The sequence below is a fragment of the Moschus berezovskii genome, chromosome 3, assembly GCF_049115385.1.
Source record: "Moschus berezovskii isolate FMDL1 chromosome 3, NW_MosBer_1.0, whole genome shotgun sequence".
NCBI classification, from domain to species: domain Eukaryota; kingdom Metazoa; phylum Chordata; class Mammalia; order Artiodactyla; family Moschidae; genus Moschus; species Moschus berezovskii.
The window spans coordinates 70,939,899-70,954,120 of NC_142462.1; the positions used below are offsets into that span (position 1 = coordinate 70,939,899).

Sequence of the window (14,222 nt, forward strand, 5' to 3'; positions counted from 1 at the left end):
GTGAGTGTGAGAGTAAATGGTCTCTTCAAAATGCAGAGATTTCTGGCCCAGGGGGCACTCTGCTGGCTCCCATTCTTGGTACCACTGGTTGAGTAGCTATGACAACACCCCCCCACCCCCTCATCCCCTACACCACCGGTGTTCCTAGAGCTCTGAGAACCAGACACACTGTGTATATAGTGAGGGAGCCTTCAGTGGATTCCTCATTATTGTCAGTATCATGTATATTCTGTATCATCAATATTAGTGATGGGAATTATTCTGCTATGTCGGGTCAGAGTCCACATCCAGCTTTATTGTAGCTGTCTTTTGGCTGCTCAACATAAATCCTCACCTAAGTTGTAATCATGTCCTGAAATCCAGCCTTTCCCCCTCACTTCTGCTCACCCAATCCCACTTTAATAAGCCCTGCCCTGAGTGGCCATTATTGATCTGCCTTCTCAGATTTCTTACAGTTCATAGACTTTGTGCTATTTGCTTGGATGCGGGTGTTCTCCCATTATTTTATGTACCTAAATCTTATCTCTCAAAGATTTTATCTTTAAAGCCGCAGATGTTGGCTTATATTTCAGTCTCAAATACTCTAGCATAGGAACTGTGATAAAGGTAACTTTGGTGGAGAGTTTTTACTTTCGCTTTAGGTTTGAAGGATTCATTAACAAAAGAAAGAGTGCCTTACAAACACATAAACAATTTCAACCTTTTATAGGTTATTTGACTTAATTTAAATATACAGTCATTAAAAGAAAAAAAATAGAAACAGTGGAGAGAAGTGATAGCACTGTTGTTCAATCGCTGTTGTGCCTGACTCTTTGAGACCCCACGAAATGCAGCACACCAGGCTTCCCCGTCCTTCACTGTCATATATGTGAAACATACATGTGTTACAGCATGTCCATCACCAACATCCAGACTTGAACAGTGCTGGCGAGTCCTGAGTGATGGCAATCTGGAATCCCAGTTGGGCAAAGGTCCCAGGCAGTGGCCAGACCGTAGGTGATACTTCAAACTGCAGCTTTGAGGGATCCCACTTGTAATTCTGACACACAAACTGATACCATCATCAGTTTGCATGCAAAAGAGCAGCTCTGGTTTTACTGTCTTTTACAATGCTGTTTGTTTCATCTTGTGAGTTACAAGACATCTTAGACGCTGGGAGCAGGGAAGAGGGGGTTGGTCAGATCCTCAGGGGCTCAAGAAAATTCTAAGACCTACTCCCTTTCTTACCCAAAGTGCTTCCAGACTTGCTATGCTTGCAGGCAGGCATGGATTCCGGTCAGGTAAGGAATCTGCCTGCCAAATGCAGGTGACACAGGTTTGATCCCTGGGTCAAAAAGATCTCCTGGAGGAGAAAATGGCAACCCACTCCAGTATTCTTGCCTGGGAAATCCCATGGACAGAGGAGCCTGGCAGGCAATCTGTGGGATCACAAAGAGTCAGACACAACTTAGCGACTAAACAACAACAGTACAACAAGCAAGGTTTAATACCTATTGGCAGGACAGGTTTCTCAAAATACCAGTTTTGAATTCCTTTAATTTTGAAGGAGAAATTAAGAGTTTTCAGGCATATTGCATAATTAAAGTGAAAGTCGCTCAGTCATGTCCGACTCTTTGCGACCCCATGGACAGTAGTCCATAGAATTCTCCAGGCCAGAATACTGGAGTGGGTAGCCTTTCCCTTCTCCAGGGGATCTTCCCAACCCAGGGATCAAACCAGGTCTCTTGCATTGCAGGTGGATTCTTTACCAACTGAACTATCAGGGAAGCTATCACGAAGCATCATTGAAATGGTAGGTATTTCAGAGGATCGTTGCCCTATGCAGCCTATGTGAAGGGTGTGTGGTGGGGTTAACCAGAAAAAGGCCAGAATGTGGGCTCCATGGTGTGAGCCATGGAAAAGCCGATGGGACTTCAGACATGGGGAGATGTTTAGAAATCGACTTCCTTCTCTAGGAAAGCCTGTTGGTGTGAAACGGGTAGACTACTTCCTAGTGACTTCAGCTTCTGAAAAGAAACTTTTACACTCAGAATGTTCCCTTGAAAACAGCTGTTAGTACTATTAGGAAGAGGTTGACTATGGAACTTGTCAAGATTGATTTGAAAATCTTGTCCAGTGGATTTAAGAAGAGTTCTTAACTTCTTTTTATGTCATTTTGTCACTTGGGCATTAGGGAGGCCAAAACTGTAGAATGTTTTAAGTACGGATTAACCTCAATTTAGGAATAAGTTGTATTTTTAAATTTTGCAAGTCATTTTGGACTTAGAATGTATTTCTCCATATAAATATTGTTACACGATGAAGTCATCAAGTGCATGGAGATCGAAAGGGAGGCAGCTCTGTCACTGTGGAGAGAAATTGAGGCTCGGGAGGGAGGCTGGGTCCAGGTCCCTGCTTTGGGGGAAATACCCTTTCAGAGGCCCAGCTTTTCATCTGTAAAATGAGACTAAATACAAGATTGTTGTGCGACTCAAGAGAGCTTGTGAAGGCATTCTGAGAATTAAGGCAAGTCCTGGTTACGAAGTCCACGTGTAAGGCATTCAATGTAGGGTAGGTGGGCAACCGTAGTTGCGGCTGGAGTTCTGTGGCCGGCAGGTTGTCACAGAGGGGTGAAGGGAGCCACAGCACCCTGGCTTCACAGCTTCACAGTTCCTGCTTTCTACCTTGAGAAGGAGGAAGAGAGAAAGACGGTGGGTGTCCAGCTTTAGCGTGCAGAAGACTCGGCTGAGGACCCTTAGGAAAGCAGTTCGCGGAGCTCCACTTCTGAGGAATCCTAACTGGGTGGGTGGGTGGGAGGGTCTGTGGAAGAGACCAGGAGTTCTGAGTCACCTGCTAGGGCAAGGCGACCTGGAGGAAGGGAGAGACTGCGAGAGTTGGGGAGAGAGATCTGGGGGATCCGCTCGTTGGAGAGGGGATGGGATTTAGGAGCCCTTGAGGACTGAGCCGAGCAGCATGGAATAACCTCCTGTTCTGTTTCTTTCTCCGTTCCTTCTGCCCTCTTCACAGCAGTGAAACGATGCAGGCCATGCATGGGGTGGGGAACAAGGGGCACCCCCTCCGTACGTACTCTGAGCTGTGGCTGGACAGAGGCGTGTCAGTGGGAGCAGAGCTGGGGCGGGCCTCTGGAACTCCACTGTGCTGGGGTCCGGGGCTGAGAACTTGGAGGCCTAGGCAGCAGGCTGCACCTAGGCAAAGTGATTTGCACTGATCACAGGGACTCTATTTTTGAAATCAAAACAATTACATGCACATTGTGTGTGTGTGTGTCTGTGTGTAGCTAGCTATCAAAGTATATTCAACTTTGGTTTATTTTGTGGACATGATTTAGGATTATTTAATTTTCCCCCTTATATGCATTAATTCAGCATTTGAGTTGGCCTTTGTTTTCAGCTTCTTGCTAAGTACTACTATGGTAGGATTCAGTAAAACATTGTTTCTCCCCTCAAGGAATTACATTCTATTTTGTTTAAACAAGATTCTAATAACTGGAGAAGAATAATTTTCAATGAAGAAGCAGCTCAAATCCTGTAAGGCTGAAAATTGATGTAATGTGACATATAATCTGGTACGAAATTTCTTTAATCAGAAAGAGGGAAGGAGTGGCCAGTTTAGTTTCAGAGTATTGGTAATTTGTGTGCTTCCAGCAAAACTTAAGAGCCTTACAGAATTCTCAGCCACAGGATTGCAGTCTTTTGAGTTAGATTACAAAGCAAACCTTCACTTTTTGGACACCATTTTTCTTATAGTTTTGGAATTTTTGAAAGGTTTTTTTTTTTTATGTTCTGATTTTTACAATGGCAAAAATAACATATATGTTAAACTGGAAAAATTGGTTATCAATTTTGTGACACTCCCAAAAGACTATACACAGGATTAATAATCACCAGAATATATTTAGAGAAACTCTTAATCTTTTCTGTAGGCAAGAAGGCATGAAAAGCTCTTTGGGGATGCTATAAGAAGTTTTTGTCATTTTATGTCTTTATGTTTAAATTATGTGCTCACAAGGCAGTATCTGCTTTACTTGGGTTTTCATTTTCAGATGACATATACATAGAATTTATCTCAATTGAATAAATTAAAACATAATTCTTTACTTTTATATAAAAATAGCTTCTATAAAATATACTGCCCTTATCAACAGATGAATTGTGGCTTTTTTTTTCTTTTCTTTTTTCTTTAGAATAATAAAAGAAAGATGGAAGGGGAATAAGATACTTTAGGGTAAGGAGGCCTTTACGTCCTCCACAAGAGGCCACACAGTACAGGGGTCCTGCTTCTAACTTCCCTTTCTCTGTTTATCCGCTTTGTTTCTTGGGCTAGTTTCTAAAGTTCCCTGAGAATCAACTTATTATCTATATGTGTGCTGTATGCTAAGTCGCTCAGTCCTGCTGACTCTCTGCAACCCCATGGACTGTAGCCCTCCTCTGTCTGTGGGATTTCCCAGAAAGAATACTGCAGTGAGTTGCTATTTCCTCCTCCAGGGGATCTTTCCCATCGAACCTGCACCTCGTGAGTTTCCTGCATTGGCAGGTGGATTCTTTACCACTGAGCCACCTGAAGCCCTTATTATTTGTATACCAGGGAAGTGTTGGTACTTAACACATAGGATCCTTTTGAGGACTTATTATGTTAGTTCAAGTAAAGCACTTAAAAATGCCTGGCAGGTAATAAGAATTCAAATGTTAGCTGCTTTATTACTACTGCTGCTGCTGCTGCAGCTGCTAAGTCACTTCAGTAGTGTCCGACTCTGTGTGACCCCATAGACGGAAGCCCACCAGGCTCCCCCATCCCTGGGATTCTCCAGGCAAGAACACGGGAGTGGGTTGCCATTTCCTTCTCCATTATGACTACTACTGCTACTAATTAACTATTGTTATTGTTAAGTTGAAATGAAAACAGGAATTTAAAACATTGGGCAGATTATGAATCAACCTTGGAAACTGAAAGAGGGTCATTCAGATGCTGAGAAATCCAAGAATTGCCTAGTGCTGCAAGGATTGAATTAAAGGAAGGCACCAAAATGTCTTCTTCATTCTGAGAAATTATAGTATTCTGAGGGAGCAGAGAGCTGATGATCTTGAAAAATCGTATGTATTACTGCAGAATTGTGAAAGTCAGAGGCTAATTTAAAGGCATAATGTAAAATGCATTTCTGTTAAAGTCACCAGAATACTGTTTTCCCTCTTTTACCATAATTACTTAGTATTATTCTAGAAGTTTATTATTATTGTCAGATGGGAAGAATAAACTAATAGTAAAATTATTAAACAGGAACAAAATTATCTTTTTAAAATATTACTTAAAATGGAGAATCAGAGATGATAAGCAAAAAAAAAAAAAAACTAAAAGAATCAATTGTATAGCAAAGGAAATACATTACAAATAAATACACTTCAAAAATAAATACATTAACATAACCAGTGAAGTATAATGAAAACAAAATTTCATGTTTATTAGTAGGGGAAAAAGTGTTAAAACTCCCAGGAAAGAATAAGAAATATGAGTTAAGTTTATATTATTATTAGCTCTACTGATAGGAGTTTTGTCAGGGGCAATTGAAAAGAGAGTTGGAATAACTGAATCTATATGTTTATGGATAATGACATATATGTGCTGTAAACGTGTAGATTATTCCCATATTTATGAATGAAATCAAAATTATAATCTCTCAGGGATTACCAAAGTATAAGTGTAACAATTCTTCAGTATGATAAAAGTGATATTTACATTCTATGACAGAAGAATGATTTATTCAGGACATAATAGTTAGGTCATTAAGAAAATAAAGCCCAAATTTTATTATGGTGGTATGACATCTTTAAAGGAAGTGGATAGTAGATTGCTCAATAAGAAATCAAAGTTTCAAAAGATCAAAGAACCCTTTACAAAGAAATGTCAAATGACAAACCTAGTTAAATATTTGTAGTTTCAATGATCTAGAAAGAGTAACTCTTTGTCTTTTGTAACCATTAGTATCTTCTGGGTAAAATGAATTTTAAAATTTTTAAACAGAAATGCCTCTATAAAAATTAGACAATAAGATCTGAACTGTTTGTCTTTCATTTCTAAGTATATTTCATAGTTGGTTTCCTTGTAGTTATTTAATCAGAAGCCTACAATAAGATGAATCTTGTGATATAAGAATATTGAACGGTGTTTTCTGGATTCTTTCTAATGTGTTCTTTGTACTTGTACAGAAGGCAAACTATTGATTCTTGTATGAGAGTGGTTTTATTACCAGTTTTTCTACTTTTCTATTTTCTTTCTCCACCTCTTTTTCTTCCTTCCTGTTTTATTTTAAATTTGTTTAAAAATATTAAAACTTATAAAAATTCAGATATCGCAGCACGTAAAGAAGTGATAGTTCCTTTTGTCTATCCCTCTCCAGTCCTGTTTGGAGAAGGCAATGGCAACCCCATTCCAGTACTCTTGCCTGGAAAATCCTGTGTACGGAGGAGCCTGGTAGGCTGTGGTCCATGGGGTCGCTAAGAGTTGGACACAACTGAGCGACTTCACTTTCACTTTTCACTTTCACGCATTGGAGAAGGAAATGGCAGCCCACTCCAGTGTTCTTGCCTGGAGAATCCCAGGGACAGGGGAGCCTGGTGGGCTGACCTCTGTGGGGTTACACAGAGTCGGACACGACTGAAGTGACTGAGCAGCAGCAGCAGCCAGTCCTGTTCCCTAAAGTTACCATATCTTTATTATTTGGCCTCTCACCATTGGTTCTATCCTTCTTGCAGTTGGGTTTGTGGAACTTTCCATCTGAAGAGTTCTTGTATGGTTGTTGGCAAATAATATTAACAGCTCCTCATTTCTTTTGTTGAGTGAATGAAAATTATAGCTATATGCTTAATTCTTTTATAATTTAGTCCATTGGTATTTTAAGCAGAGCTCTGGGACTTTTTTTGAAGAACCCCTATTCTTTATCCACTCCCTAAGAGTTCAGGATCTACAGTTCCCAGACTTTATCATGTTTATCTTTGCAATGCTTTTCTGTAAGGTGAAAATACTTTTAATGCTAAAATAATGATTTACGTTTCTTTTTTCTTGCAGCTGCCTTTGCAGCAATGTTGCACTGGTAAGAATGTTTTTCTCCTATGGTATATTTTAGGCAGATGTTTACAGCCTGTCATCCTATTTCTTTTATATATATATATATAAATATATATATGAATAATTCCAGTATAAGGATGAATATACATTACATGCAGCAAACTAGTATGAAAGTGTAGTTTAATTGATAAATCAGAGCCAGAATAATGCAATTTTTAATAAAAAAGAGATCTATTATTAATGAGGTTATATTTGAAACTCTGCTTAACATTAATATAGTGTTCATATTAAGAAGCTTAAGTTTTTTAATCTTCTGGATAGAAAGAAGTATGAATTTCATAAATCAGGCATTTCTGAAATAGTAACCCAATGACATTTATAGTTTAATCTTAATTTTATTGTATTTGGCTTTTAGTATCATTATTCTGGTTCATTCTAATTTTAAAATCTAATTTGAATGTGTTTTCTTATAGAGAGAAATTTTAGTGGAAATATAAAATATATTGAATGGAAGAGCAAATATGGATATTGTTGTGTTTGAGTTTTATCACAAAATTAAGTGCAAATATGTAGAGTATTAATATTTTATTTTTGCTTTAGAGTTTCTTTTAAAATTGTACTTAGTATAAGTTTCAACACTTGCTTTGTTACTGTTTTGTTTTACAGGAGTCATATCACACACCTCTTTGAAAATGATCGTCATTTTTCTCACCTCTCAACATTGGAAAGAGAGATGGCTTTTCGCACTGAAATGGTTAGTTTTCACGTAGTATTTTATTGTAGTAGTTTAATAATATAAATATTTTAAACTTCTTATCATTGAAATTTTCAAAGATATTTTAAAGTAGAAAGAGTAGACCCAACTTCTCCTACCCATTCCTCTAGCTTCAACAACTGAGAACACGTAGCCATTTTTCTGTCATCCACATTTTCATACGCCCATCTCTTTTTAAAAGAAACCTCAGACACCATATCATTTCATCTGTAAATATTTTTCATGTATGTCTCAAAAGAAAGGACTTTTTTGTTAACTGCAGTATCATTGTCACACTTGAAAATATTGAAGAACAGTTACTTAATATCATCAAATATCAGTCAGTGTTTAAATGACCTGGGGGGAATGGGCATTTACTAACCATAATAACTCCATAAAGAAGAACTTTTGGTGTTCTTCTTTATTTGGCTTTTTTCTCTGCGCTACACTTTATACAGGAAAGACAGGAAAAGCTGGATGCTTTCTTTCTATTACAACTTTTCAGAAAAATGAGTTGCTTCTCTAGCATCTTTTAATGGTGACAAGAAGAATTCTGTCTTTGGGTGTGCATTTATGGCCTGATAGATTTTAACGGATTTCTTAAACTTCCCTGTCTTTTGCTGGTGAGAGCCCTTGCAGTTGGCTCTGTGATTCCTTGATATGGGATTCCCAGATGGCTCAGTGGTAAAGAATCTGCCTGCCAATGCAGGAAACGTAAGAAACGTGAGTTTGATCTCTGTCCCTTCCCTCTTGGGAAGATCCCCGAGAGTAGGAAATGGCAACCTGCTCCAGTATTCTTGCCTGGAAAATTCGATGGACAGAGGAGCCTGGTGGGCTAAATAGTCCATGGGGTTGCAAAGAGTTGGAAATGATTGAGCGTGTGTGCACACACACACACACTCTCCTTGATATGACCTCACCAGTATTCTGTAGCTTCCTTCTTTCTGGTACTGTAAGACATTTCCTTTCCAGACCTGGAATCATCCAGTGTTCTAAGGAGCCCTGATTCCTTCCAGTAGCAAATGGTATTTAGAGGCCACAATTTTGGTGATAGAGGTGCTCATTGCTAGTATTTTGTACTAGATTGGCCCTTGTGTCTAGGCCTTTTTAGTAGATAGAATTAGGAAACAATTTTTTAAAAAGAAAAAATAAATCATTAATTTATATTTCTAAATTCAAATTTAGGGCTAATTACTTTTTTGATACTGAATTTGTATCTCTTCTGTTAGCCTGAAAATCTTGGTTTCACACTACCTATATTTGAGGAATAAAAGTATCAAATATATTGTTAAAAATGATTACTATAAATAATTAAAAACTCGTTTGTGGTTTTATTTTTGACTTTAATGTATATTCAACTAGGAGTGTACAATAAAATTACTATATCTTAAATTTGTTTGAAATCCTTTCCCAATTTAATAATTCTTATATATATTTTTGGATATTTAGGAATATAAATTTTTTTGTTTAAAATTTTAGTTATATAAGATATTTACATGATTCTAAAATCAAACCTATAAACAAGGTAGGTTGTTTCCTGGGGGGCTGTCATAGCAAAGTACTTGTATCTTAAAAGAGCAGAAGTTTGTTTTCTCACAGTTCTGGAGGCTAGAAGTCTAAAATCTAGGTGATGGCAGGTACATGTTCTCTCTGAGACTTCATTCTAGCTTCTCATGGTTCTGGCAATCCTTGGCTTGCATTGTAGGTACCATGACTCCAATCTCTGCCTCTGTCTTCATGAACCATTTCCCCCTATATCTCTGTTTAAATTTCCCTCTTATTATAAGGATACCAGTTACATTGCATTTGGAGTCAGCCCTTCACATCATGTGGCCAAAGTATTGGAGCTTCAGCTTCAGCATTAGTCTTTCCAATGAGTATTCAGGATTGATTTCCTTTAGGATTGACTGTTTTGATCTCCCTGCTGTCCAAGAGACTCTCAAGAGTCTTCTCCAGCACCACAATTCAGAAACATCAGTTCTTTGGTGCTCTGCCTTCTTTATGGTCCAACTCTCACATCCATACATAAACATAACTACTGGTAAAGCATTTTTTTCCTCAAAATGGGAGTACTACCACTGTCCCTCTCTTCTGTCTTCACAGCCCCAATTCTGTAGGGTTCTTACCTTATGCTGAGCTGAGAAGAACCCTTTCTAACACTGAAAGAAGCCTTTTCTAACTCTTCAATCAGTGTGGGTTATAGGGGTTTCCTAAATGAGCATGTTCTCTGAGTTATATGACTTTTTAAATGTTAAAGCTATTTTTGAAGCGGTTTTGAATTCAGTTGTTCAGTTAAGACAAGGTTATGCTAAAATATGTAAGTTTTTTGCAACCTTAGCATTTATTAGTGATCAGAAACCTGTGAAATTAATTGTAGCTGTTATGTGCGTGGTTGTTTTTCAAAAACAGTATATTTAAGTTTTAAGCTAATATGAGGCATAGTAATTATGTACTTTTTATTATAACATGTGCTTGTTTCAGGGACTGTATTATTCCTACTTTAAGACTATTGTGGAAGCACCCTCATTTTTGAATGGAGTATGGATGATTATGAATGATAAACTGACTGAATATCCCCTTGTTATTAATACATTAAAAAGGTTCAATCTTTACCCTGAGGTAAGATACTTTTTCAGTTATGATTTTTTTACTTTATAAAGTATTACTTATATTAAATGGTGATTCTAAATCTAAGATCTAATTCAATATATTAAATTTTATCTTTTTTTAAAAATTAAATGGGTATCTTTTCTTAGAAAGGAATATGAAAAAAATCATTATTAATTTTGGGGGTCTTTAATGATTTTATGGAAATGAGTATTACGATTGCATGGTTTAGAAAATGTGAAAACTAGATTTGGTGTTTATATAGGTATTACATTACCTTTACATGTCATTTGCCGAATACTGTTTCTTCCTTATCTGAGATTCTTCATTTAATTGGATGTGCTTTTCCCCTGGCGGGAGTGGAAGGAAGGAACTGAGATAGGAAAGCAGTGTTATCAGTCACTATTTAATGCATCCCTAGGAGGCGGGAGGAGAAGGGGACGACAGAGAATGAGATGGCTGGATGGCATCACCGACTCTGTGGACATGAGTTTGAGTGAACTCCGGGAGTTGGTGATGGACAGGGAGGCGTGGCGTGCTGTGATTCATGGGGTCGCGGAGAGTCGGACACGACTGAGCGACTGAACTGAACTGAGGCATTCTCCAGGACCTACCTGGGTTGTGACTTTCTCAGTGACATCCTTCTTGAGGTTCTCCTATTAAGCACGCTTCCCCTTGGCCCCCCTTCATAGCATGCTGATGCTGCTAGAAGGTGTGTTGCCTGATGCAACAGGGCCATTGGTGCTGTAAGAGCTCAAGCTTGGGCTCAGTATCAGCACTAATCAGGGCTCTTGGTCATTTCCCATTGAGTAAGAGGAGTCTAATTTCCAGATGAACTGAGTTAGCCTGCTTAATTATGGAGGAGATGGAGAACAGTAAATAACCACCCAAGTGCTTATTGAGTACTTTCTATGTATGTCTGCATTTACTTTTCCAGCAATGGGATCACACAACATTTTTTTTATAAGTGCTTTTTGTCTTTTAAGAATATTTAAAACCATCTTCCTAAATCATCTTTTTTCAACAGCATCATTTTTTATGGCTGTCATACAATCTGCCATTGTTTATTTAGTTCATCTTTTATGAAAATTTTGGTTGTTTTCAACTTTTAAAATGTCCTAAAGCTGCAATAAACAGTCTTGAAGCAAAATTTTTATACATATACATATGTTTTTTTAAACTATAAATTTGTGGATGGGGATACACATATACTTATGTTTTTCTAAACTATAAATTTGTGGATGTGGGACTGTTTAGTTCCACAGAATATAGGCTTTAATGATTTTGGTACATGTTGCCAAAATGCTTTCTAGACAGGATTTATTAATGAAAATTACCACAGGCAGTGTTTTTAAAAATGCTTGTTTCTCTGCATCCTTGCTAATTTAATGACTAAAAAAATTAAGATCACGTGTTTTGTTCATTGCTATATATTTGTGTATGTACATGTATATTTTCAGTACTATGTATTAAATGCACTTTCACTTTTAAAAATAATTGCTTATTTGTGCCCTTTGTATTTTTATTGACATTTTATAAAAGTTCATTATATGCAGGAGGTTAATACTATGCTATACGGATACGATATTTTCTCCAGCTTTTTGTTTGCCCTTTAGCTTGGTACAGTATGATGTGAATGTATTTTTTCTCGTCAGAGCTATCATGTCTCTGAATCTTTTAGATTTATATTTTTATCCATTCATATATGTAAAAAAAACTTATTCTTAATTGTTATAATTATGTTTTTGAGATTTACATTTTTAATTTATCTGAAATTTGTTTGAGTACTCAGTTTTGGGGCAGGAATCTGACCTTTTATCTTTTCAAAATGATCTTCTGTGTAACCTAACACTTGGGTGAGTGGTCTATCTTCTGCCTGCTTCTTTTATTATTTCCAAAATTATTATACACATATTCTTTCAGCTACTTTTGGACTTTCTGTTCAGTGTTACCTTAGGTTGAGGTTCTGGGAAATAGGCTTTAAGATGGAGATCTGTACTGAAGTATATAGGGGAACTCCTTTGGGGGATGAAGGAATTAGGAAGAGGCAGGCGGAGGAGTTGAGCTGTGATCCAACAGCCAGTCTCTGGGGAAGCTCTGGAACTGGGATGACCCTGCAGAGTTGTCCTACCTGAAGCAAGAGCCTCTGACCTTTATATTCCCCCCTGTTGACTAGTTATGGCTACAGTTACCCTTGGGGAGGGTGACCTTTAGTGAATTTACTCTCTATTGCAGAGGGTAGCTCCCAGAGAGACCCAGCTGAGGGTTGTCAGCTACCACCCCTCCCAGCTGCTCAGGGAATGCGTGCCTCAGCCCTGAAGAGAGACGTGCGGCACTCCACTGCCTCTGCCATAGTTACTTTGATCTCTCTGCCTATTCTGTGCCAGCATCACACTATTTTAATTATATAAGTAGCAAATTTTATTATCTGTTAGGACATTTTCTTCAGTTATCTCCGTTTTGTCATTTTTCCATATAACACATCTCAGTAGACACTTGAGATTTCGCTTAGCTTTGTTTTATGTTTATGAATTAATTTGAGGAAGAATTCACATCTTGAAAAATTAAATCTGTTCAGGAAGATAGAATATCTTTCTGTTTGTTCAACTCTTGTTTTATGTCCCTTAGTTGAATTTTATAGCTTTTGAAGATTACACATTTGTATATCTTTTGTTATACTTTATTCTTAGCCATGGGTGAACAGGTGAAGACTGACCAGTGAAGAATCTACATAGGGGACTGTGAAGCTCCTTTTACTAGATTTAAAGAGACCCAGGTGGGCATGGTACAGGAAGGGAAAATTTGTCAGTTATCAAAATACCTCAAAAATATTCTAGTAAGGAAACTGTTGAGGATACTTTTTTCTTATAATGTCTCCCTCTCTTTTTCAATTAGGTAATCTTAGCCAGCTGGTACAGGATTTATACCAAAATAATGGATTTGATTGGTATTCAAACCAAGATATGTTGGACAGTTACCAGAGGAGAAGGACTCAGCCCTATTGAAAGCTGTGAAGGCAAGTTCTGTGACATTGTCCTGTTGTCTGTTGCAGTATAATAAATTTATGGCAAACTTAGTGGTGTAAACAACGATTTTATTATGTTTATGGTTTCTGCTAGTAGGGAATCTGGGCAGTGTATAGAATGGTTGGTTTGTTTCTGCAATGTCAAGGACTCTGCTAGACTCAAATGGCAGGGAACAAGAACACTGGAATTAACTTGGAGCTATTTCACTTACATTCTGGCTGCTTAACTGGGGTACCTGCAAGGCTGAGCCCAGCTGAGCCTCACTGGAACATCTGCAAGTGCTCTTTTCATGCGTCTTATGCTTTTGTATAGCGTAGTATCTCAGGGTAGTTAGGCTTCTCACGTGGTAGTTCAGGGCTCCAAGTTGGATACTGCATGGCCTCTTCCATATGGCTTCTTCCATGGTCTGCTGAAGCAGTCACAAGCCCAGCCAGACTTGAAAGCAGGGGCACAGACCCCAGACCTCTACAGGAGGAGTATCCATGAATTTGAAGTCCTGTTTTATAACCACTACAGCTACTTCTCTGGTCTTACCTGTGTTCCATACTAGTGTCATGTGTTCGTATGGGAACCAAGGCAACTGTTTAATGAATCTGGCAACCATTTTCAAAATAGTCACATTTTAATGTGAATTGTCAGACATGTAATCTATAAAGCTTTTTTTTTTTTTTTTTAAAGGATTGGGAGATCCTGCTTGCTTTTATGTTGCTATAATTTTTATTTTAAATGGACTAATGATGGCATTGTTCTTCATATATGGCACATATTTAAGGTAA

At 37.9% G+C, this 14,222-nt stretch overlaps 1 protein-coding gene across 1 annotated transcript in view; it reads left to right on the forward strand.

The window, feature by feature from the left end:
• DPY19L1 (dpy-19 like C-mannosyltransferase 1) overlaps window positions 1-14,222 on the forward strand; it is a 100,639-nt gene that overhangs the window by 10,625 nt on the left and 75,792 nt on the right. The window contains exons 2-6 of the mRNA XM_055420890.2: window positions 7,060-7,084; window positions 7,726-7,813; window positions 10,295-10,432; window positions 13,316-13,436; window positions 14,125-14,218. Of these exons, the coding sequence (XP_055276865.2) occupies window positions 7,060-7,084; window positions 7,726-7,813; window positions 10,295-10,432; window positions 13,316-13,436; window positions 14,125-14,218 (466 nt within the window). The remainder of the gene's footprint in view (window positions 1-7,059; window positions 7,085-7,725; window positions 7,814-10,294; window positions 10,433-13,315; window positions 13,437-14,124; window positions 14,219-14,222) is intronic.